This window comes from Oryx dammah, unplaced genomic scaffold (assembly GCF_014754425.2).
Source record: "Oryx dammah isolate SB20612 unplaced genomic scaffold, SCBI_Odam_1.1 HiC_scaffold_12, whole genome shotgun sequence".
Classification (NCBI taxonomy): Eukaryota; Metazoa; Chordata; class Mammalia; order Artiodactyla; family Bovidae; genus Oryx; species Oryx dammah.
In genome coordinates, this window is record NW_024070196.1 from 52,840,033 (window position 1) to 52,865,568 (window position 25,536).

Below are 25,536 nucleotides of genomic sequence, written 5' to 3' on the forward strand. Positions count from 1 at the left end.
TGGTTAGATTCTTGAACCAGGGATGGAACCCACGTGCCCTACATTGGCAGGCAGGTTTTTTTTTTTTTTTTAATACAGTTGTATTTATCCATTTGAAAAAATCCAATTAAGTTGAAATTTTTAAAACTTTTTATTTTGTATTGGGGTAAGGCCAGTTAACAAATAATGTGATAGTTTCAGGTGGGTAGGCGGATTCTTATTCACTGCACCATCAGTGAAGTCCAGTCAGGCAGTTCTGAACTTGCCTTCTTATGCAGCAACAATCAGCTGGTCCAAAGCAGTTGTTGCCTCTTTAGATGGGATGTGGGCAGAGCAGACCCACAGGAACGAGCATAGACTAGGGGAGCCTGACTACCTGGGTTCATATCTACATCAGCTGCTTGCTAGCTGTGTGACCTTGGGCAAGCTACTTGGTCCCTCAGTGCCTCAGTTTCCCTCACTTGTTAAATGGGGATAATACCTCCTAGCGCTTGCACTACTGTGAGTTTAATGTCAAAGATGTTTCACACTGTGGCTGGCACAACATCAGTGCTATGTGCTTGCTCTTTTTATTTTTAGAGAGGGGTGAGGGGCTCTCGCCTGAGTCTACCTGGCACTTCCTCCCCTCTAGCACAGCCCCACGTGCCCTGTGCATGCAGATGTATGGAGGTGAGCCTCCATTTTCAGCCTCCACAGCAAATGAAGTGAAGAGAGGACTCTGCCTGTGGGACTAAGGGGCAGAGGGAGGGGTGGGTGAATTTGAAGAAGACAGTAGAAGGAGAGCCATCAGCCTTGGGAGCTGAGGGAAAAGAAGTCTAGGATTTCCAGCCTTTGAGCTTAGGTAACCAGCGGCAGCAGTGGTGGGTGGGTGGAGGCATGGAATAGAAGTGCCGTTGATCAAGGTGGAAAATATAGCAGCAGGCTGAAGAGGGAACATGAAGGAAAATGAGATTTGGAAGTGTCTTTTGTTGAGCCTTGAACTGGACACCCTGGCACGTTCCTGTGCTGCCCTGCAAGGCCTTACAGCATCTGCCTCCCCCATGAGATACCTTTCAGACCTCATTTCCTTGCCTCACCCTTCCTGTCACTCAGCTGCAGCTATGCAAGCCTCCTTGCTGATGCTCAAACATACCAGGCAGGCTCCTGCCGCAGGACCTTTGCACTCACTGTTCCTTCTGCCTCAAACAACTTTCCCCGAGATCTCCACAGGGCTGACTCCCTAATCTCCTTTGTGCTTTGTTCACATGTCAGGTAAGGGGGCTTCCCTGACCATCCTATTTAAAAGTTAATTCCCTTCCCCCTGACACCCCCTTCTGCTAGCTATTTTTTATCATAACATTTATTCTTTTATTAAGGAAGTTGTTTTGGGGGGGTATGCTTAGGAAGATCCCCTGGAGAAGGGAAAGGCTACCCACTCCAGTATTCTGGACTGGAGAATTCCATGGACCCTGGGGTCACAGAGTTGGACATGACTGAGCGACTTTCTTGCTGGGTGTTAGTTTTGGCACGTGGACTCTTAGCTGTAACGTGCAAACTTTGGTTCCCCGGACCAGGGATCAAACCCCAAACCCCTAGCCCCTAAGCACCCACTCCTTGTGAGCATGGTATGCCCCTACAGAGAGAGAGGAGGAAGAGAGACAGACAGGAGAGCAAGAGAGACGGCGTATCTGTAAGAAACGTCAGTATATTTATGGTTTGCTTTATAAAAGTTACTATAATACAATGGTACATAGTATTGAATTCACAAAAATATGAACAAATATTTACAGCAAGACACACCCACAACGGAAACACTTCTCTTCAAAACAAGTTACATACGATGAGAGTCTATATGCACAAACATCCCTAAAACTTATGGATTCTCTTCTTGGCTGGAGGAAGGAGGGAGGGAGGGACAAGAAAAAGAAAAAACAGAAACCCCCAACTCTTGAAAAGCAAGTTTGTTCAGTGAAAATGAAGGCATTGAAAGAAAAATGACTTGACACATTTCTGGCTATCGCAAGCCATGTCAGGGGTGGGACAGGGGTTCCTGCGGACAGGGAGGGCCCAGGCCCTTACTTGCCCTTAGGGAAGGCTGGTTGGGCAAGGTGAGGCCAGGGTGAGGGGTGAGGCAGGACCCCGGACCCTGGTTTCCTCACATCCCCCACCTCCACTTCTTTTATGGGAGGAGGGGATAGACTGAAGCCAGCCCCTTGGGGACTGCAGAAGTAACTTAAATCAGCCATCTCTACAAACTACACATTTCCTTATGTGAAAAATAAATATTTCCTCAGTTGCACAATGAGGCAGAAAACCGCAAAAGGAAGAGAAGGTTGCCGCTGTACCCAGGTCCCTCTCTGTGTCTTCATGCCACCGATTTCATCAACCTTGAAACCAGTGGGCATAGTCTCAGAGAGGGGTTGGGGTGAAGAAATTAAAAAAAAAAAAAAACAACACACAACAAAACCACCAACGACAAAAAAAAAAAAAAAAGAGAGAGAGAGAGAGAAAAATAACAATTCTTTGTACAGAATTTACATGATAACAAGCTTGACACAAGCTGAGATACCAGAGGCTCCGGGCCTGCATCCGCAGGGTGGCGCGGCCCCACCGGGAGCGCTCCCGTCTTGCTGAGGATGACTCTTGGTCACAGCAGTCACTTTCCATAAATTATTTACACGCCTGCTTTGCTTTCTGGGGTGCGGGGGACTTGTTTTGTGTGTGTGTGTGTGTGGTTTTTTTTGGAAGTACAAAGAAATAAGCAAAAAAGTCTTCCCACGTGTTTCTACAAGAAACAATGTTCCCGAGAAAAAGTCCTTTATGGCAGCCTATGTACAGAAGTCGGTTCTGAACTTCAAAAACCTATTTTTTTTCCCCTTCGTTTTGATTTTATACACGCACACAAAAAAAAAAAAAAATCCATGGAAAGGAACTTGGAAGAGGATGATGTAAAGGGTTAAAAAAAAAAAACAAACCTGTCAGACTTAGTTGTGAGTTTTTAAATCTTTTCCAAGATTTTCCTTTCTCTGGGAGAAATACATCTTCTCACTCTGAAAATAAATATGCTCTTGACTTCCTGGGGTGAGGGCTTGCTGGCAGGGTGAGTCAGGCTCTATGGGCTGGGGGCAAGCAGGTGAAGCTTATAAGCAAATTAAAAAAAAATGCCACACGCATTCGGTCAGACACCCGTAGTGGTGGGACTGGGGGACCCGCCTTCCCTGGGAGGTGTATCTCTCCCCCTGGGTGAAGGTGAGGGCCGGAGAGAGTGAATAACCCCCTTCCAGTGGCCCCTGCCCACACTGGGGCCTCCTGGAGGCTCCCTCGTTGCTGGCATTCGAATGAGAAAGTAAACATTGAACCCAAAATTTTGGGGATGGCGGGTGTGGGGTAGCACGGAGAGCCCTGGAGGGGAAACTCCTGCCTGGGGCCAGCTTGGCTCCACCAGGGTCTGCTGGAGGGCGTGTGTGGCAGGGGGAAGGCACCCCCAGGCTGCTGGGGAAGGAACAGACTGAGGAGGGGCTGGGAAAGAGGGGGGGTCTTCTCACTGAGTCCGCCAGCAGAGAGGGGGTCTTCCGTAGTGTTCTGAGGTCAGAGCCGCCTGGCCTGACCCCCTCCTCTGCAGCACCTGGCCTGGCGCCCAGGCCTGGAGGGTTCCAGTACATGGGCCTGGGCCTGATGCACAATCAAACGAGGCCTCTGCAGCCCCCACCGGGGGTCCCCACTCTCTGATTCTGCTTTCACATTTCAACGGTTAAAACGTCTTTTCTCATGAAGAGGAAGAAAAGGAAAGGAGAAGACAGAACAACGTAGCAGCATTCATGGGAAGAGGCTGACGGGGCAGGACAGGACGAGAAAACACAGAGGGAAAGAGGTGGATGAAGGGGAGAAGGTGGGGGAAGACATTTACACCGGAGCTAAACCAAAGTCCCAAAAGGAGCATTTAAAAAAAAATGAAGGAGACATGGGCTGAGACAGAGAAGCCCTTTCCCACTGAGGGGCCGGAGCTGCGGTGGGACCTGGGGGGTAGTGTTGGGGGCGCCAGGCCCTGGCACGGCCACTGGGTAGAGGGACAGCACCTGAAATGGGGGTGGGAGGTGGGACCCGGCCCCAGAGAGCCAGGGTCCACGCTTGGGAGCCGGGGTGGCTGACAACCCCGGGTGCCGGCCTAGTTGAGGGTCCCCCGGCAGTTCTCAGAGCCACAGAGGCAGGGGATCTTGACGTCCTCGATGGGGAACTTGTAGTCATAGGTGATCTCCTCATTGACGTTGATGTGCTGCTTGGAATAGATGACGATCTTTTTCTGCGACTCCACCGTGATCACCTTGGCGTAGCAGTTGGGCTGTGGGTGGGATGGGAGTGGGGGAGGGTGAGCTGACCTACCTGGGCCCCCAACCAGGCCCTCACGGACTGGATTCACTCAACTGAACCCCGTGCTCAAGGCCTGACGCCCTGGCCCCACAACCCCAGTGCCCACTGGTCACCTGCTCTCAGCCTCGGCTCTTGCATCGGGCAGAGAAAGGCCCCTAGCTTCTGATGTTAAGTGAGAATGATGATTGTAATAATAACAAATTATTTCCTAGGGAAATATTCAATTTTCTTTTACACCGTAGATGACCCCAAATTTATATTTCTAGCCCAGGCCCTACTTCACAGCTCTAGAGAAGGGATCAGCAAAACTCCGCCCCCCAGCTGGCTGCTCTTGCAAATAAAGTTTTATTGGCACACAGTTACCCTCATTTATTATACACTGCCTGTGGCTGCCTTTGTTACAATGATAGTTTAGCAGCTGTGAGATGGTCTGGGTCATAAAGCCAAAAACATTTACTACCTGGCTCTTTACAAAAAGGTTGGCCTGTGCTCCAGACCCCCAGATCCAACTACCTGCTTGATAACCTACCTTTGGCAGCTCAAGGAGACATCTTTGGCTCAGTGAACTCAAACTGAGGGAGTAACCATTCCACTCACCCAGTGGCCCAAGCATCCCTCCCCTGCCTCGCCTCCGTTCCAGCAGCGCTGGATCTGGCCTACCACACTCAGCAGGTTCCATCTACAGGGCCTCTCACTTCTGCCACCATGGGCCTGGACTCCAGTGAGTCCCCGCTGCCTGTCTCTGCTCTGAATAACTCCACTCCTGCCCCAACTGCCAGGGAAGTCTTTCCAAAGGGACAGCAAATCCTGTCACCCCCGATCAGTAGCCTGCCTCAGCTTTTCGAGAAAGTTCTCAGCTCTGCCTATAAGGTTGAGTGACCCAGCCACCAGCCACCCTGCCAACCTCCCTTTCTCTGCCCCTCGGAGAGGTGTTCTCCCTCCCTCCCTGCCCCAGGCTTCACTTCACTCACTCCTGCACCCAGGAAATTCCCTCTCATCCCTCCGGCTTTCACAGGAGACTCTCAGCGAAGTCCCCACCGGCCCCAGGGAATGACCAAGTCACCATGCTGTGAGCTGGCATGTACCGAGAGCCCACTGTGTCTGCACAGGCCTGTGCTCAGTAACCCGCTTGGTCCTCCCAACAACCTATAAGAAGGGACTGTGATCATCCCGGTTTTATAGCTTGGGAAACTGAAGTAGCAAGACATTAAGTAACCTGTCTATGGTCACTAAGTAGCAATGCCAAGACTTGACCCATAATCAGCAGTACCTGACCTCCCATCTGAAGCTCCCTGTGCTTGTCTCCATGAAAGGACCAGCACTGATATCAACGTCCACGCCAACACCCCAGACTCATGCCATGTCAGCTGTTACTAGCCCTGTGTGTCTCTTTAAGTTAATTTAAGACTCAGTTTCTCAGCCACACTGGCCACATTTCTAGTGCTCAGTACCACACGTGCACAGGAGGGGACAGCAAAGATGCAGAGTACTTCGTTCACAGTAGAAACTCCTACTGGCCAACACTAACCCCAGAGGCATAGGAAAAACCCAGCAGGGAGAAGAACTCTGCAATTATCAACAGTATGGACCATGTCAGGAACACCTCTGGTCTCATTAGGGTCATTTGACAGACGGGAAAACTGAAGGTCAGAGAAGGGCTCCTCAGACAAGGCATCACACCGCCTCCTCCCTGATGAGCCCTGAGTCGTGGGCCCCACGCTTGGAAAGGAGGCCACGCTGGCTCCTGCGCCAGCGGCTTCCAGGTCCTCCCGGCACGTCCCCAGGGGCGTGGCCCCCAGCCGCGCACTCACGTTGCAGCTGTGGTTGATGAAACGCGCGAAGTTGCCACACTTGGTGGCGTCGATGATGGTGTCGTGGTCCACCCGGAACATGTAGCTGCTACCGATGCCCTCGTCCTCGTAACGTTTCTCCCGCATGTCCGCGATCACCTGGCCAGGAAGAGGCCTCAGTCCGGTCAGAGCGGGGGTGGGGGGGCGGGGGGGGGGGCTAGCCGCAGCCCCACCCCCACACCTGTCCTGACCAGCAGTGCTTACCTGGCGGATGTTTTGGCCCACGTACTCGATGACCATCTCGTCGGCCGCGATGGGCTCCATGGCGAACAGGCCCCAGTCGTGAATGTGACTCTTGCAGAATTTGAGCTTTTTCTTCCGGAACTAGGGGAGGACGGAGATGGGGGTGAGAGTCATGGCCTCCGGTCCCAGGGCTACCCTGGCCGCCCCAGGTGGGGTCCAGCCTCACCTTGAGCTGGTTGAACTTGAGCAGGTCACTGTCACAACTGCCAGTGAAGGAGGACAACAGGCGCCGCTGCTCAGATCGCCGCTCTGAGCCTGCCCGTGTGGAGGCGTGCGGCTGCGCCGGAATGCTCATGCCCTGGGAGGGTGGGGCAGCGGGTGACGGATCAGAGAGGAGTGCGGCCGTCTGGGGGACCTGGCCTCACAGACCACAGTACCTGTGTCCCGTTGTCCTTGGCGACCCTACTCTAAGCTCTGTGGCCCCAGCTTCCTTGCTCTGGGCGCACCTATGCCTGTCCTGTCCTAATAGCCACCTCTCCTCCACCTGGGTCCTCCCTGTCACAATCTGAACGTACTCAAGTTCCTCTAATCTTAAATGTAACGAAACAGTATCCGCTTCACTCCTGTCATCTTTTCTCTTCTCAATTAGAGATTTGAAGCATCTCTGCTTCTTGGACAGACGATGGCGATCAGGGACTTCCCTGGTGGCTCAGTGGTAAAGACTTCCCCTGCCAATGCAGGGGACACAACTGCCAGTGAAGGAGGACAACAGGCGCCGCTGCTCAGATGCCATGGAGCATCTAAGCCCTTGTGGCACAGCTGCTGAGCCTGAGCCAAGGATCCGCAACTACTGAGCTCACGTGCCAGTTACTGAAGCCCACATGCCCTAGAGCCTGTGCTCTGCAACGAGCTGCCACCGCAATAAGAAGCCTGAGCATACAACTAGAGCGCTCACCATGCTCACAACTACAGAAAAGCCTTCACAGCAACAAAGCCCAGCACAAACATCACGAATAAATAAATAATTTTTTTAAAAGTAAAGATGTTGAGTATTTACCTACCCTAACAACCCGTGGCTTTCATTTGAAATCACAGCTCCTCCCAACACCCTTGCATCCCTTCCCTCTCTTGGCTTTTCTGGTCCTGTCCCCGCCATTAATACCTGGACTTTCATTCCCCTCCAGGCACTCTCCCTGGGTCAGCTCATCCCTGCTGCAGGCTTTGGTTAACGCTTCCATCCTGATGATGCCTAAATTTAAATCCTCGGACCAGAAGTCACCCTCCCAGGCTCTATACTGTACCCATACATCTAACTGTCTATCGGACCTCACTACCTGGATGTTCCACAAACCCCAGAACTGAAGCTGTCCCAACACAACAGTCCCGCTTTCCCTCTCTCCTCTGTGCTTGGCATCCAGTTACTCAGTGCCCCAGGCCGGACCCAGCAGCGTCATGCCATCCTGCCTCCAGTCAGCCCCCAGTGCCATCCATTAGACTTTCTAATGATCCTGCTAAGTCTTTCAAAGGCATCCACTTTTCCCCACACAGCCCCCCACGCCCAACCTACCCAATTTATTTGCTGAATTTAAAAAAAGATGAAGGTAACTTCTGGAGATGCAATTCAACACTGTTTGCATCCCTGACAAAGACCCTTCAGTCTCTTCCCTTCCCACCGCTCACCTCACCTCTCACACCTGAGCACCCAATGGAGTGGCACCGTGAGCCAGCCCCTCTGGTTCCACAACTGCTTTGGCTGCCTGGCACCCTTTCCAGGAGGGCCCCTACCCATTGCCCAGCCTGGGAGGCTCCTGGGTGGGTGGGCACCTGATGGCCCTACCTGGGTGTCTGTGGGGGGCTCGTCGGTGCTGGCACGACTGCTGTTGAGGTATCTGAGCTTGTCCTTCTTGTCGATGGTATAGAAGCCCTCACTGCGGGCACAGCCTGTCATGTGCTCCCGGATGCCGTCGTCCCGTTTCTTCTTCTTAGCTGAAGAGAGGCTGGTGGGTGGGTGTGGGTCAAGGGCCACATGGACATTCTTGGAGAGCCCCATCTTCCCAGGGCTGGCCTTATCCTCAGACCCATCTCCAGGACACTGATGACACCCAGCTCTACCACCCACACCTAGGCCACCTCCCTGAAGCTGCCCACTGCCCAACTCCTCTGTGGTCAGAACTCTGTCAGGTACCTAGCTGCACGGTCCTGAGTGTGTTTCTTATCCACCTTCTGCCTCAGTTTCCCCATATGCAAATCGGGATAATTATGATGCCCCCTGGAATGATTACAGATGCTTAGTAGAGCTCCTGACACAGAATAAATGTTCAGTGTATTAGTTTGGTACAGCAGGGATAAAGATAGCACCAACTTCATTGGGTTGTGCTAACAACTGACTATGGGGGCATTGTGATTAATAGCCCAGATTCTGGAGCCAGATTTACCTGGGTTCAAATCTCCACTCAGTTACTTTATAGCTGCATGACTTTGGGCAGGTAACTTAACCTCTCTGAATTTCAGTTTCTTCATATGTAAAATACGAGTAATAATAGCCCCCACCTCCCTAGGCTGTTGGAAAGATTAAATTAGCTGATGAGGGGGAGCCAGGAAGAGTGAGCCCTCTGTCAGCCCCCGCTTCTGTTATGTTGTACAATCACGTTGTTACGTTTGGCCCCAAGACCTCTTAATTCTGGCACACAAAGCAGAGATGACTTCATACAGAGCCAGCACACAGACACCATCCACAAGTGGTGGTGACATGTGCCCTCGTAGGAGATGCCGCCCAGAGAGGTGGGGCGGACCCCTGTGTCCTGGGAGGTGTGGCCCCCACCCCACCTGGCAGGATATAGGGATGGTAGACCCAGAGTGTGTCGTTGAGCCAGTCCATGCCGTTGTCCTGCTGCAGCAGCCGCTCGTAGGTAACACACAGGAAGCGGATGTCCTCCTCGTCGATGCCACCATTCCAGATGTCATAGAGGATGGTCATCTCCTCAAACTCTGAGCGGGGCCGGAAGAGAGGCTGCGGTGGTGAGAGCTCGGGCGAGGCTGAGACCACCAGGTCCTCATGGCGCTTCTTCGGTGGCCGGCGCCAGGACCCCCGCACCTTGGCCATGAACTCATCGGAGATCTCGTCACGCCCACGGGGACCCGGAGGTATGGCCTCGGAAGGCCACTGGTTCTCTAGCTCCTTAAAGGGCAGCTTGGTGGGCTCAACAGGTGGTGGAGGTGGGGGTGGAGGGGGCTGAGGGGGCAAGGGTGGTGGGGGGGCTGGGATCCCCGCGTTCCGGAAGTCCAGGGTCACGGTCCGGGGATCATGGGTGCTGGGGAAGACAGGGGTCTGTGGCTGGCCGGGAAGAAGCAGGAGGTCCCTGCCCAGGGCAGCCCCTCCTGGCGGTCGGACCAAAGGCCCATCCAAGGTGAGCACAGCTGGCGGGGATCGCCGGGGCCGGCCCGGCTTCCTCTTGATGGGGGGTGGGCAGGGGGCCAGTGGAGCAGGCAGCAGAGGTGGCAGCTGGGTGGGGGCCCGCGACTGGGCCCGCAGGACGGGTACAGGCAACGCCAGGGGCAGGGGCAAGGGCAAAGGCAAAGGAAGCGGCAGGCCTGTCTCCAGGAGCACCGGGGAGGCCAGGGGGCCAGACCGATCGTCACGCCGGCCAGCTGGGAGGGGGCAGACAGGCAGAAGTAGGGGACCCCCAGGCTCAGGGAAGGTGGGTGTGAAGCTGAAGTCCCGGCCAGGTGTCCTTGGGAGGCCCCCGCTGCTCAAGCTGGGGGATGGAGATGGGTAGGAGAAGGGGCTACCGGGCAGCTGCGGGGAGCTCAGGGCCAGGCCGCCACTGCCCGCCGTCGGCAAGGGCTCCCCGCTCGGCGTGGCCGGCACCGCCTCGGCGCTCTGGGACTTGCCCAGGCTGCCACAGAGGCTCGGAGTACGTGGGGGCTGCTCCTCATGGGGGGGAGGCTCCAGAGGGACGGATGGGACGGGGGGGTCTGGGGTCTCGGGCTCTGGTGGTGGGCTGGGTGGCCGAGGCGGTCGAGGCGGCGGCAATGGTGGCTGCAGTGGTAAAGAGAGCAGCGCCGGGGGCTCAGGCTCCGCTTCCAAGTTGTCCTCTGCAGAGCGGTAGGCAGAAAGCAGACCTTAGTTATTGACTCAAACAGCCCTTGGTGCCCTCCTCATGCTACCCTGCTGTGCCCTGGACATCTCTCTGGGTATCCACTCGCATCCTCTGGATTCCCAGATACACAGTAGGATTTGAGAAATGTTGGTGGGAGTCGATCAAAGATGCAGGAGACACAGCTGGTGCCCTTGACACTGTCTTTAGTAATGGTGTTCAGTGAGCATGGACCAAGAAAATGAGCTCTGCTATTGAATAAAATTAAACAAGTCCCTTTTCTGCATGACTTGTCAGAGCCTTTAAGGTTTTCTCCTAGCATTTCTCTCCACTGTCACCTAATATGTTTTCTAAATTATCAGCTGTCATCTATCAACCTGCCCTGAGCATAAGCTCCAGGAAGGATGATATTTTTGCCCATTTTGGTCTACTATTGTTATTATCAGTTCCTAAAACCATAAAGGAGATACAAATAGGAGAGTAAAGATCTGTGTTTCTTGGTTCTAGAGCCAAATAAAAAACTTAAACAAAATACAACGGGTTGCTCTCCTTAAGGACTATTAGAGGTACAAACTAACCACACGCGGCTATAGTAGTTTATGTTAACTTAATTAATCAACATTACAAATTCTGTCCCACAGCAGCACTCTCCCCCTTTCTCAAGCTCTTAGCGATGCTGTGTTTAGTGGCTATAGGGCTGGACAGGGCAGAGAAAACATGCTGATCACTGTACAAAGTTCTCTTGGACGGCACTGCCAGAGCCTTTCACGTGCTTTGTGCAGCTCCACCAAGATGGTGGAGGGGCAGTGCCCACAGCCCCTTTTAACCCACTCAGCACCCTTCTGGTGATAGGTGCCCAGGGCCTAGAGGCATTCTCTGCCTGCCTATCACTAAAAGACCATGCACATCCACACCTCTTTTGGGAGGATCTCATGGGACTAGCGGTCCAGGGACCAGACCCCAGGGACACACAGTGTGGAACAGTAACAGCAGCAGACCTCCCTTTGGAGTCTAGCAGGCGCCCAGCGTCATACCAGCAAGTCATCTCTCTCTATCCTCCCCTGTGACCTTACGAGTGAAGCACCACCCACTGATCCCATTTTACAGATAAGTTACTTGGTAAGTTTAAGTGATGGCACAATGGAGCCCTGGTTCATTCTGATAGTTAAAGACATCTTGTTTCTATTCCCACCGCCTTCCCATGGGCTGCAAGGGTTACCTGGGGTGGGCTCTGGGGATGGCAGGGGCCGGGCCTCCTTCTCTCCTGCAGGGGGTTCTGGAGACAGCAACCTGGCCCCTTCTTGGTTCAGGCCTGGTTCCCTGGGGGGCTCCTTGCAGCCAGCCAGCTCCTCAACACTCACAGGCAAGGGGGGCTCTTCCAGCATCGGGGTCCGCTCCTTAGGGGCCTCGTCCTCAGCCTCAATGTCTACCTCCTCTTCTGGGCCCTGTGACTCCATTGTGGGTGCTCCTGTGACCACTTCATTCTCAAAGTCCTCGTCAGGAGCAGCGGGAGCCGTGCTCTCGTCTGCAGCTGCCTCCCCTTCCTCCTCCTCCTCCTCCTCTTCCTCCTCCCCAGCTGGCAGCTCTTCTTCATCTTCCGAGGATGATGATGAAGAGGACTCGGAGCTTGATGCGAAGTCAGATGACTCAGAACTCTCACTGGAGGACTCAGCTTCAGGCTTGGAGGTGGTGATGCTCACCGTCTCCTCTGCACAGGGGACATGGGCAGGGGCCCTGTTATTATCTGCTGTGCCCCAGCCAGAGGAGTCACCAAAGGGCTCAAAACAGGAGGCACTGGGGTGAACGTGGCCCTCGGGTAGGTGGAGGGGTGTGTGTGTGTGTGTGTGTGTCCCTAACCATCTTAGGGTAGATGACACAGTGCTATTTAGCACCCTCACAATGTGGACAACTGACATTTCTATCTTGTCCCAAAAGATTTTCACAAGCTCAAGAAGCAGCCCGTTCCTTTCAGCTATCACCCCTCTATCCCCACCACTTGACCTCAGCAACCACTAGTCTACTCTTTGTCTCCATTGTTGTTCAGCCGCTCAGTCGTGTCTGCTCTTTGCGACCCCATGGACTGGAGCACACCAGGCATCCCCGTCCTTCACCATCTCCTGGAGTTTGCTCAAACTCATGTCCATTGAGTCGGTGATGTCACCCAACCATCTCATTCTCTATCCCTGTGGACTCACCTATCCTGGACATCTGATAAAAAGGAAATTACACGACAGGCTGTGTTTGTGTTTTAATGACCTCACACTTCATAGTCAAGAAATCCTAGCCCTTCGGTATTGCTGACTGTTGTGCAGGCTCTGCTTTCTGCAGAGGGACCCTGGGCTGGGCCAGAAGCCACACTCACCTCCATCTGAGTCCCCTTCTTCCTTCTCACTCGCCTCTGACAGGGCTGTGTCCTCGTCGTCATTCTCAGACTCATCCCGGTCGTCGCTGTCTTCATCATCATCATCCTAGGGGAGAGGGATGCTGGACAGGTGAGCCGAAGGGCTGCCTCGCCTGGCCCAGCTCCCCAGGCCTCCCCAAGCCTGCACAATACCATACCTTATCTGACATGGATGAGGTTGAGGAGGAGGAGATCTGGCTCCTGGGGTCCTCCTCCCCCTCGTCCTCGCCCTCCCCTTCCTCTTCCTCCTCCGTGCTTTCTCGCTCCTCCTTGTCAGAGGCGGAGGACGAGGGCGAGGTGGTCGAGGAGCCGGAGGACGAGGATGCTGATGAGGACGACGACACTGACAGCGACTCCTTCTCATCCTCCTCCCCGCCGCTGTCCAGCTCCAGGGGCCGGGCCGGCCGCCGCCGCACGCCCACGCCCTTGGGGTCCCGCTTGGCGAGCTCACAGGGGGCATCGGCCATGTCCCGGTCCCGCTCGCGCTCAGACTCTGCGGGGAGGGAGGGAGGGTGATCAGAGCCGGGTTGGGGCACGCAGGGAAGGAGGCAGTCCCAGCACCTGGCAAGGCCCCACCTTCGTCCTCCTCATCCACAGAGGTGGAGGGTCGCAACCGCTTCTGGTCACCAGACGAGGCTGTGTCCGGCGGTTCCTTCCTCTTGACCTTGAAGGAGGGCAGGCGGATGGCCCCACGCAGCCCAATGCCGAGGCCCAGCCCCTCGTAGCTCAGGCCCTCACCCTTGCCCCAGGACTCCAGCAGGCAGGAGGCGATGCGGTCCTTGGGCTTCGGCCTGTCCTCATCTTTGTGCTCACCCGACTTCACCGGGGTCAGCGAGGCCTGGGGTGCGAGAGAGGAGGGGGAGGTCTGTGTGGTTAGAGTACGGCCACCAACCCTGTCCCCCAAGTAGCCTGCCATCCTTTCCACAGTGACAGCCATGCCCGAACTGGGCACTTCCTTTTCTGGAACCTACTGCGTTTCATGTCACTCCTCAGGACACCCCCAGCACCACCCCCCGCTTCCCTGACCCTCAGCTTCCTCACCTGAGAAGCTGTTACTATGGCTGCCCACACGTGGCAGGGGCTCTGGAGTTTTGGAGATTGGAATCCAAGAGAAACACATAGTAAGTACACACCCGTGTCATCGACACACTGGTTTCACAAAATAACACACACACTATTCTGTTTGGAGGGTCTACGTGGTGGTGTTTCCACTAAGGTGCCTGGGGACGACAGAGGCTGCCTGGCCAGGTCCCTGCCTCTGGTCTGCCCGCCCCCGACCCAGGGGACGTGCTGCCCACTCACCTTAGCCATCCGTTCCTTCTTGTCCCACCACTCATCGAAGGCCCTGAAGGCCACCACCTCCACCATCTTGCGGTTCAGGTCCCGCTTCATGATGGCCTTGAGCTCTTTGAGCACCACCAGCAGGACGCCGTCCACAGTGGCCTTGTGCGGGTCCTCCTGGCGCGGCACATAGCCTGGTGGCGGCACTGATGGGTCAAACTTGGGCAGGGGTGGCCAGGGCTGCCCGCGGCCTGGGCCAGTGTTACCAAGGGAGAAGGGGCCCCGGTAGGGCGGCAGGTTGACAAACTGCAGTCCGGCGGAGGCAGCTGCAGCTGCGGCAGCCATGAATGGGGGGTAGGGGCACGTGCCCTGGCCTGTCATCAGACGGCTCAGCATCTGCGTTTGCATCTGGAAGGACATGGGCATGCTGCCCCACTGGCCCCCCAGCACGTGGCTCATGTCCACTTGCATCACGGGAAACAGCCCTGGTGGAAAGGGCGGCAGTGGTGGCAGAATGGGCGGGGGTGGGACACCAGGCGGCGGGGCTGGCAGGGGCGGAGGGGGCACCGTCACAGCTGGATGGGCCGGGGGTGGCGGGGGCGGTGGTGGCGGCAGAGGGGGGGGCATGGGGAAGCCGGGCTGGGGTGGGGGCGGGGGGGGGGGCGGTGGCAGTGGAGGGACGCCAGGGGGCGGGGGCAGTGGCAAGGTTGGGGCCAGCACGGAGGGAGCTGCCACGGCCCCGGCCCCTGGGGTCACCACCATGGGCTTGGGGCAGTCAGCACTGGTGATGGGGGCCGAGGGCATCTCGTCGTCTGAGATTTCCATGTCCTCCCCTGAGGACTGCTGCCCCTGCAGGGAGAGCAAGGGGAGAGGAGTGAGGGGGAGCCTGGGAAGCCAGGCCCCCAGATTCCTCTTCCCAACACCAGAAGGTCAGAGAGGCAGCCTTCTGCAAGACTCATGAGCAACGTGGCCTCTGCAGTCCTGATCCTGGTCCCTTCCCGTCCCAGCCGGGTGGCCTTGAGCAAGTCCTTTAACCTCTTTAAGCCTCAGTCTTCCCATCTGTGTGTTGGGCATCATAGTACTTGCCTCATAGGGTTATCATTCATTCGTGCACTCAACAAATATTTGCTCAGCACCTGCTGTATACCAGGTATTGTCCCAGGTGCTGAGGACACAGTGGTGAACAAGACAGACAAACTTGCTCTCTTGGAGCTGAACTTCTAGAGGGATAAGGCAAAGGTTGACTAGGATGAATGCGAAATATATAGTCCTTTGCAGCGAAAACAAAAGCACAGAAGGGGGCAGTGAGGCATGAAGAAGGAAAAAGTTCTGTTTCAATTTGAAAAATTGTTTCAATTTGTATTCAGAGAAGATAATACAATAACATTTCTATAGCCCCTCCCTGCTGGAGGAGGAAATGGCAACCTGCTCCAATATTCTTGCTGGGAGAATCCCATAGACAGAGGAGTCTGGTGGGCTACAGTCTATGGGGCTATAAAAAGTCAGACATGCCTGAAGCAACTTAGCACATAGCCCTTCCTATTGGCAGGCACCTTTCTAAGCATTTTATGTATGTTCATTCAGCTAACCCTCAGAAAACCTGCAACGCAGGTGTTTATCACCAGTTTTACTGATGAGAAAATTGGAACACTGAGAGCTTAAGTAACTTGCCCAAGGCTACACAGCCACTGAGATTCCAACCAGGAAGTGGCTCACCAGCCTTTATTCCCAGTTGGCCTGCAGTCTGCACTGTGGCAGAGAGGGCCTGGCAGAGGTGACAGAAGCAAGGGAGAGAGAAGCTTTAGCAGGAGTCAGGGTGCATGAAAAGGAGATAAGGCTGTATGTTTTCCTTAATTACTCCTTTCACATAGTTTTTGTACAGGCTGCGGTGGGGTTGAGCGCTGTGAGCACACAATGTCTCCTGTTCCTTATCTGTACCATAATCTCATGAGGAAGAGCTCTATTCCAATCTCTTGACAGGTGAGAAAACACCTTCAGAGAGATACAAGTAAGTCACCGGCCCAAGAGGCGCTGGTCAGAAAAAGGGCTGAGATTGGAGCCCAGGATGCCTGCTGAGTGAGGGGTTGGGGCTGCCATGGGAATCCAGGACAGTGGTACCAGGTCAATGGGGGAGCCAAGCGTGACTTGGCTTTACATTCAGACCTGGGGCTGTGGGGAGCTGGGTGCACAGGCCTGGAACTGGAGCAGAGCATGGTGTCCACAGGGTAGAGGTAGAGCAAGAAGGTAGAACAGGGGTTGGGAGAGGAGGAATGGACTGCCCCCAAGCTCCTGTGTCAGGACCAGAGGCGAAAAGGTAGCTCAGGTGCCATCTGGGGAGACAGAGCCTTTGTAGGTTGCCAGAGACAGGGAGTGCATTTGAAGGTTGAGGAGGTGGGGGTCTGTGCAGGCTAGAAGGTCAAAGATCAGACCTACAGGCAAGGTGGCGTTCAAAGGGATATGGAGGGGCGGGGAGAAAAGGAAAACTAAATCTCCGGAAGCAGAAGGAAGCTCGGGCTGTTACTCTGTCCCCTCTACAGACACACACACTCTCACTGCCTCTCAGGGTCCCACATTCGTGCTGAGAGGGAGGCACTGGCAGGCTCGCAGCCTGATACTCAGGGACAGCGCCAGATCAGTCCTGGACAGCGCCTTGCGAGGCAGGCGCAGCACACAGAGGGTTAACCCCAGCCCGGCTGCCAGCCAATCACAAGGAGACCTGGGTCCGCGCTCCAGCTCGAGGCCCTGCCCCTCCCTCCGCCCCTCCCACGTCCGGGGTGGGGGCGAGAACCTGCGGGAACTGAGCGTAGGGCATTAGTTCGAGCTGTTCCTGGAGTTTCTCGTGCAGCACCTCACTTAAGCCGAGACGGCGTGAGGCGGATACTCTCACTATCCCACCATTTCACAGATGATGAAACTGAGACTCAGAGAGGGAAAGTGACTTCCCTAAGGTCACATAACCAGTAAGTGACAGAGGTGGGACTCGAGGCTCAAGGCTTAAGGCCTGGAACCGGAACTTCTAACCACCAGCTTCTGTGAAGATAGAGAGTGCCCCCTCGCGCTGCTCTCCCGCCTGGTCAGCCTAGGCTGGGATTCCCTTAGGTTTGGTCCGGAGGGGCCCGGAAGCCATTCTCCCGACTGCCGGCAGGGGGCTCCCGAGGGCCACCTTGGAGGTTGTCTGTACTCCCGGGCTTCCCTGGACTGATGTCCCCAGGCTTCCCGGACCACAGCTCCCTGGGCCTCAGTCTCTCCTTTCCTCCAGTGACCCGGTGGGAGAGCCCATTCCCTCCAGCTACTCTGGGCTTCCTAGCCCTGGATCAGCAAGTGAGCATGGTAAACAAACATCCCCTAACCTCGGGAAGGAGGATGGCAGAGCCAGTAGCCCCCCCCCTACCTCTGCACACCTGTCAACTCTCCCTGCCTGAACCCCTTAGCGCCAGAAACCACTTGCCAGATCAGCCTGGAGGCCCCCAGGAGCCCTGGCCACCTGCAGTCCCCTCCCAGGCAAGCCAAGTTTCTCTCTGTTCCTCCCTGAGGCAGCCAAATCGGCCTAATCAAAGGACCTGGGAAGGAGGGAGGGCCCCTCCTCCCGCCACCCACAGGGGCACAGAGCTCCGTCTATGCTCCTGGCTGCTCATGCCTTTCAGGCTCACAAGTTCCAAAGCAGGTCTCCAGGAGGGCCAGGGCAGGTGCCTGGACCAGGAGGGGGTAGGAACAGAGCCAAGGAAGATGACTTAATCCTCCCCACAAGAGAATGTGGCAGGCAGCATCCCTCATGCTAATCCTGAGGATGGAGCTTGGGCAGAGAGACCCCAGATGAAGATCTGCGGGTAGGCAGAGGGTGAGTGGGTGGGTGGGGTCAGCTTCGCCTGCTTCTGGCTGTGGCCCTCCCCCTGAAACTCTTGGAGTCAGGGGAGAGGGAAAAGGTAAATTTCAATGCCCTCCTTGCCCCATGTGGTTTCCAGTCTCTTCAGAGGGCACCAGGTACTAGGAGACAGAGCTCCAGAGTTGCCACCTGGCCCAGCTCAGCAGAACACTCTGGCTACTCCCTTTCCCCATAACTGCCTGAGTGTCAGGACTAGTCTTGACCAGGCCCTAGCCACCCAACAGAGGAGGGGACCCAAAACCATCACTTGTCCACACACTCTGGGATCTCAGCAGACTTCAACCAAAGAAGCTCAATTCAGACTTTATCCCCCGGAAAAGTCCCAACTTCCCATAACCTAACATGGACAGCAATAAATCTAGGTCAAGTTTCCCTTTTTGCCAAAGCTGCCAGGGAGCTCAGAGCCAAATCAACTGCTCAGTCATGGCCCCTGATGCTTTCTGCACGTTCTTTTTATTTTTGACCTGTCATTTTGGCTGTCCTAGCCCTGTTGCTTCTGTGTCGTAGTTATCCTCAGGGAGGAAAGAGGGTGCCACAAGACAGACAAAACCAAGCCCAGACAGAAGCGGACAGACATAATGTGGTACCTCATCCATCTTCTCTGAGGTTGGGGTCCTGTCTCCAGCCAGGTCCAAGGCCGCCTCACTTGTCTGACCCAGAAGACCGGTAGGGTCTGGCGGACCCGGCTCCGGTGGGGGCCGAGGCCCCAGGCCCAGATCAAGTTCACCATCCTCATCTGAGTCAGGCAGTGGCGTGGGGCTGATATCTTCCAGGCCAGTGCTGGAGGGGCGCGAGGAGGGTGGTGTAGGGCCTCGAAAGCCTGGCTGAGAGTTAGCGCCAAAGGAGGCCAGTGGGGAGAGCTGGGAGGAGGAGGAGGAGATGGGGCTGCCCTCCATCTGCAGCTCTGTGTCTGAGTCCTGTTCTCGAAGGAAGGGCAGCTTGGTGCGCTGCTCCTTCAGCAGCATCTCGATCCGAGAGTCCAGGCTGTCATGGGGCTTCTCCGGCCCTGCGGGCGATGATTCCAGCGTAGGTGTGCCGGGACTGTCGCAGGGCTCAGGACTCCAGCCAAAGGTTGGCCGACCACCCAGCTCTATGCTGTTGGCCTCAGGGGGCGGGGGTCCCGGCGGTGTGCCAGGCTTCTCCTTTGTCAGGGGCTCGGCGGGTGGCAGGGGTGGGGGCACAGGTGCTCTTCGGAACTCGCTGCTGTCACGGGCCCCAAAGGGGGCTGTGGTGGTGGGCTCCTCGGGGGGCGGGGGAAAAGGGGGCACAGGAGTCTGATATGGAGAGAAAGCTGACTTGAAGGCGACTCCGGGTGCAGGGGTTGCTTGGGTGGGTGGAGGAGTGTGGGCAAACGTGGCAGAATCCTGTGGTTGGGCCTTGAATGGGGGCCCACTGCTGCCCCCACTGCCGCCAACTGCCCCAAATGGGAGGTCCACCGCGCCCCGGAAGGCGGCTGTGGCCCCTGCCACCGCAGTGACAGCAGATGAGTTGTGGACATAATGGTGCTCGTGGCGGCGGTTGTAGGCATCTGTGAACTTGCTCTCGTGGCGCCGAGCCTTGAAGGTCGTTGTGGGGTCCTGGCTGAAGAGGTAGGAGGGCGTGGGCTGGCGGCTGGAATAGCTCGAGTCCTGCGAGAAGGGGGTGCCCAGGCGTGGCGTGAGCGGCGTGCCCTGGCTGTAGGAGTTGGGTGTGTCCAAGCGGCAGCTGGAATAAGCTGTGTCCTGGGAGAAGGGTGTCCCACCACTATTGGGGGTGACAGAGGACGAGCCGGAGCCACAGCCTGCAGACAGGCCACCATCTTTGAGGCGCTTCAGGGCATCTGACAGCTGGAAAGAGAGAAAGAGGGAGAAAGGTCTGAGATCGCTGGGGGGGAAAACATGCACTAGAATGGGACTGTTTTCCCCTCTCACTCCATCTTCCTGGGAGCTCGGAGCCAAACTGGTCACTCAGCATGGTGAATGGAGAGGGGAGGGGAGATTAAAGAATATCTGGATGGGCCTCACCTACTCTAATCTTGGGGTAGCCAATTATCCTCAGAGAACCTTGAGGGTTTTTCCTAATCCCTGAAACAGGGTAAAGATAAGACCCTGATGTCTTGGTTTGCACTGGGATTTCCTTCCTGCCTCAGGCCGTCAGAAATCAAAGACCTTCCAGGCAGAGGTAGCCGAGGCAGCGATGGTTTTGGAAGTGAGTGGGTGGCCACCTTGTTCCCCCAGCCTCTTGATATTTTAGGCTTTAAATAGTGTAACATGGTAAAGTGCCTGATAGACATCCCAGCTGATCAGCAAGTAAGCAAAGACTCTTCACTTGGGAAAAGCTACTCCTGAGAGTGGTCCACTTGCGAGAGGGTGGTCCAGGTGGGTGTTCTGGGGGGCAGTGGTTGGGGAAGGAGGGAGGAGTCATTCTTGCTCTGGAAAGAGAGACCTGAACCAGGATTTTGTTGGCGGGGGTGGGGTGGGGTGTGGGACGGAGGGGTCCATGGGACACCAGACAACAGGATCCTGAACACAGCAGTGTTTCAGGATCAGCGTGGAAAGTACACGGGCTCTGATTAGTGGGAATCCCAGCATGTGCAGGGGAAGGGTGGGGGGCCAGGCCAGAGGGGCGCTTCAGCAGACAGGGCTTTCAGGACCCTCCCCTGCACCCCACTGGAAGCTGTGGTGGGCACAGCCAGGCTCCTTTCCCTCCTGGGTCCTGGTGTCCCATGCTGGAGCTGGTGAAGTGGGGTGGGTGGGGGCACACTGGGGAACTGGTGATGGGGTGGGGAGGTGGGGGAAGGACTGACAGTCACACACCCACCTGCAGGGTCTCATTCACGATTGGAGAGACAGCGTCCAGCTCACCCACTGGCAGGGTTTGGGGTGTGTATCGGCCCGTGACCAATAGTTCGTAGAACCGCATGCGGGTTTCCCCTGTGGAAAAGGCAAGGGAGGGAAGCCTCAGTGAGGCTCCAGGATGGGGCAGCCCCCACAGCTGGGCATCCTTGTGGGTCCCCTTGTGCCTGGGACCCCATGCCTTGGGAAGCTGAGTGACCCTGACCAAGTTCCCACTTCTCTCTTTGTACCTCATTCGGGAGGTACAACTTGTTCAATGAAGCGGCTAAACTGTGTAATTCTCTCATCCTGAGATTCAAGAGTTTAATGTCTCATGACACTGGGACTCCCCCAAATATAGACATGCCACCCCCACCACAAAGCCCCTTCCTGTCACCTGGGCCATGCCAGCCATTACCAGTCAGGTAATCCCCATCCTCTGCCCTCCCATCTAACAGCCAGGGCCCAGTAGCAAGTGAAAAGGAGACCCAGTGACACAGAAGTGACAGTTTGTCGTGAACCCTCTCAGGTGACTGACAGAGTCTGTAAAAGCACTCTATGACTGACTGACTGTGAACCCCACAGGCCGCCTCCCAGTCCCCCTGTTGGATAACCCTCCACCCTAGATTCTCCCCATTCCCAGCCCCCTCCAGTTGAGAGAAGCCTCAGACAGACCAGGACAGACCAGGGGGCCAGATTATCGATATTTATAGAGCCCTCTGAGGCAGCTGCTTACATATGCAAAGGAGACACATTCCTTGAGCTACTCTTTACCGGTCTCTTTCTTGAAATACAAACTTAGTGGCAGTCTCTAAGGGCCTTTTTTTAAAACAATTTTTGTGAGGGCTGACTGCTCCTTAAGATAAGTCTGCCACCACCCAAGGGGTCTCTCTTGACAGAGACAAAAGAAGGAGGGGAGGTGAAGGGGGCTGTGGCCTGTGCCCTGAGGAGGCTCAGACCTGGGACAGGTTTGCCAACAGTTTGTAGGGTAACTGTGCCCAACCAGGAGCAGCGTCCCTCCACACCCCCCAGCAAAGACTAAGAGACTCAGTCGACATGTATTCAGTATTAAAGGCAAAAAAGAAGATTTAGATTTTCAGGTCTTAGGTTTGGTATGCCCCAGTTGCTCCTAAACCCCATGCTCACAGAACCCCTGGAAGTTACCCACCTAAACCCGGCCAGGCAGGGTCCCCCGGAATGCCCCCCACAGCGGGGGACAGTGGGAAAGACCCCAACAGTGTCTGCCCAGTCACCTCTGGTTGGACCTTAGAGCACCTGGCACTTTCTTCTATATTCTATAGGAACTCTAAGCGGCCACAGACAAACTTTAGGGGATGCCCCGGAGGTCCAGAAGCCCCCCAGTCAGAACGGAGGAGAAGCCTCCCAGGACCCTGAGGGTGGGAGGTATGGCTTCCCCAGCCCAGCTCTCCCAGCAGCCGCTCAGAGGCTCAGAGCGAGCGCAGAGCGGGATTCCGCTGCCTGGGAGGTGATGCTGTCTCTTTAAGAGAGAGGAGGGAAGACACAGTGTCAACCCTTGAACACCCAGAGCAGCCCGCCCAGCTCTATCGGGAACATTATCAATGAAACCACACTCCAGGCCCAGATTGGTTCCCACTTCCAGGGGGAGGGGGCGGCAAGAGGGGGAGGGGCACTCCCCAACCCCTTAGGAGGACTTTTTTAGTGGAGAGATCTACTCTTTGCACATTTAAAGGCGGCTTCGTGGCTCTCCTCAGCATCCCCCTCCACCCTAATAAACAAACCCTGTCTCCTCTCCTAACAGACAGCAACACTGGGGACTGCCTAAACCCAGGCCACCAGGGCTCCGAGAGGGGCCCACGGGGGTGTCAGCAGTAAGGAAGCCTCCAGGTGGTCCCTAGGGGTGCAGTGGCCAAGGACCGGCACATTTGGTAAATTACAGTTCCGTCTCCTAGCAACAGACAACACATTTAGCTCCACGTGACTCTACCCTCAAGAGGGGGGCAAAAGAAAAATAAGGTTTTAGGGGGGTACCCAAGGAAAACTGAGGGGCTCCCCAACACTGCAAGACGGGCCCTGGGAGAGAAGGCGGTCACACTGACAGGTCTTGGGGCTCCTTGGCGGTGGCTGTCCTGAGCGGGCCTCCACTCACCTTTGGTGTCCAGCTCCACGTGGATGATATTACCCATGACCGAAGTGCTATGCAAGTGCTGAACGGCCTCCTTGGCTCCCCTGACCGTGGCAAAGACCACTTTGGCAATGCCCAAGTGCTTCTTGGTCTTGGGGTTGTACAAAATCTCCACCTCCTCCACCTCCCCATACTTCTTGCACATGTCCCTTAGGAAGTTTTCACGGATGTTATCATTCAGCTTGGCAAATGTCACCTGCTTCGGAGGCACCGGGCCCACATAGAACTCATCGATCTGGTAGGGGACGAGGGGGAAGGGAGTTTGGAGAACATTGAAACCGAAGGGAAAACAGAACATTTCCCACTCGCCCGCTCTTTGAAAACAATGAAGGGTAAAAAATTTTTTTTAAAAATTGGTGGGGGGGGCCGGGGGGGAAAAGCACGCGGGCGGGCCCGGGAAGCGGAGGATTAAATCGTTTGGAACGTGGAAGTTCTCTGGGTTCGACAGGAAAGGGGAAAAAGAAACAGTTTCTCTTTCCCCACACCCCCCCACCCCCAACTCTGGCCTCCTCTCCCTGCTGCCTGGGCGGGGACGACCCCTCCGGCTAGGAAGCTGTCCCCCTAAAGCCCCAAAGCCGGGAAGGGGGGCGGGTCCCAGGGCCGAGCTCCTGGGCTGGCAGGAGCCAGGTGGGTACTCGGAGCCCTCAGCTGGGCGGGCAGGACACTGTATCAGCTCCTTGATTACAGTTTCACCGAGTGTTAGTCTGTTTACAGTAGCCGAGAGGGGACATCCCCTCTCTCTGCAACCTCCCCCTCCCCGCCAAAAGTTCCCCAGCCCCTGGACGGCGGGAACTCAGAATGCGGCTGGGCTTGGTCAGGACTGGCGTTATTTTCGAACTCGGGGAGTAGGGGGGGGAGGGGCGCGGGATACGAGGGAAGAGGTCCTACCTTGAATTTGGGGACCGACAGCTCCAGCTCCTTGTTTTTTGTCCAGATGCCGACCACCCGGGGATCTTCGACAATTTCCACCGGGCGGTTGCTGGACATCTGTGGAGAGGAAAGGGGGGCGGAGTGGGTGGGCTGGTCTCACTCCCCAGGGTCAGGGACAGGAACCCCCCCTTCTCCAGGCACTTGTCAAACTCCAGGACTGGGGACCTGGCTGACAGTTGGCCGGGTGGTCAGGAAGGGGGGTCCCCGGGCCGCTTGGACCACTCAGCCCCCACCCTCTTCGGCATGGCATGGGGGGTGCGGGGGGGCCGACAGGGAGGCGCGCCGGCTACTCACCGCAAGGCTGAAATGCTGCCCATCGTAGCGGTACAGTTTATGATGCCCCTTTTTCAAAGCCGGGTCAATCATCAACTTGTAACTTCTCCAATGGTGGTTCCTCCTCTCGCCCGAAGGGCCGGGCTGCGGCGGGGGCTGCTGGTGGTGGTGGTGGGGGGGGTGACTGTTCTCCATGCCGTTAACCCAACCTGAAAACGAGCAAGTTGTTGTCGTCTCCGCCGCGGCGGCGGCGGCGGCGGCCGCTTCTACACACACGCTAAAGAATCAAATCGTCCAGCCCCCCACCCCCTCCCACCTTACCAGCGCGCCCCAAAAGGAGCTGGCTCCCCCCAAAAATAAGAATGGAGCGAAAGAATAACCCTTCCGGAGAATTAGGCGCCCGCCCGCTCGGCCACCGTCTCGGAGCGGCTGCGAGGGGCTCCCGGGGGCCCCTGGTGCGGACTGGCGGGGCCCGGGGCACCCGGAGGACGCGGGCTCCGGCCCATGGTGCCCGCCCGGCCGCCCGGCCGCCCGGCGTGGCGCTAGCTCGCTCGCTCGCTCGGCCCGGCTCGGGCGCGGGGCTCGCGGCAGGCCTGGCGCCGCCCGCCCGCTCGCTCGGTCGGCCGGAGCGGGGGCCGGGGCTGGGGGCTCGGGACGCCCGGCTGCCGGCCGCGGCCTCTCCCTCCCCGAGCCGCGCTTACATCCCCGCCGGGCGCCGGCCTCCCTGCGCCGCCAGCCAGTACATGGTGTCCCCCGCGGGAGCCGAGGCCAGAGCGGCCGGACTGGGGGCCGGGAGGGGGGAGCGCCGCCGCAGCCGCGGCTGCCGGGCCCGGAGCTGCTGCCGCCGCCGCCGCTGCTGCTGCTGCTGCTGCTGCTGCTGCCCGGGAGGCGGCTGGCGGCGGAGGCTCGGCTCCCAGTAGCCGCACATCCCACAATACACCGCTAAGGAGCCCGACCCGAGCGCTCACCCTCCTCCTCTTCCTCCTCCTCTTCCTCCTCCCCTCTCCTTCCTCGCCGCTTCCCCAGGCACTCTCCCGGCGGCGGCAGCTGCGCCGCCAAAGCCCCGGGCCCCAGCGGCCCCCCACCCCTCACTCGCGCGCTCCCACACTGCCTCCCCCCTCCCCAGGGGAAGGCCTTTTAATTTATTTATTCTGCTGGGACTTAGGTTGGGGGCTTGGCGGCGGGGGAGGGGGGGGTCTCCCCGGGCTCTACCTCCCGCGGCTGGGGCTACCCTCCGAGCCGCGGCCGCCGCGGCTTGCGCCTCGGGCCTCCAAAACTGTTTCCAAACTGCCAAGACCGGAGGTGGGCGCGTGGGGGCCCAAGGGAAAGGGCTGG

The 25,536-nt window shown here is 56.8% G+C and overlaps 1 protein-coding gene across 1 annotated transcript; it reads right to left on the bottom strand.

Annotated features, from left to right (window-relative positions):
• Positions 1–1,645: 1,645 nt before the first annotated feature.
• Positions 1,646–25,003, bottom strand: SETD1B (SET domain containing 1B, histone lysine methyltransferase). Its single transcript, XM_040250609.1, has 17 exons — positions 24,903–25,003; positions 24,223–24,410; positions 23,887–23,985; positions 22,963–23,233; positions 20,821–20,933; positions 18,609–19,847; positions 14,160–14,987; positions 13,434–13,695; positions 13,016–13,350; positions 12,819–12,924; positions 11,676–12,164; positions 9,198–10,454; positions 8,197–8,363; positions 6,586–6,717; positions 6,381–6,500; positions 6,138–6,275; positions 1,646–4,297 (listed from the first exon to the last, which is right to left on the bottom strand). The coding sequence occupies exons 2-17, from the start codon at positions 24,394–24,396 to the stop codon at positions 4,124–4,126; spliced, it is 5,904 nt and encodes a 1,967-aa protein (XP_040106543.1). The 5' UTR covers positions 24,397–24,410; positions 24,903–25,003; the 3' UTR covers positions 1,646–4,123.
• Between the last annotated feature and the right edge of the window lie 533 nt (positions 25,004–25,536).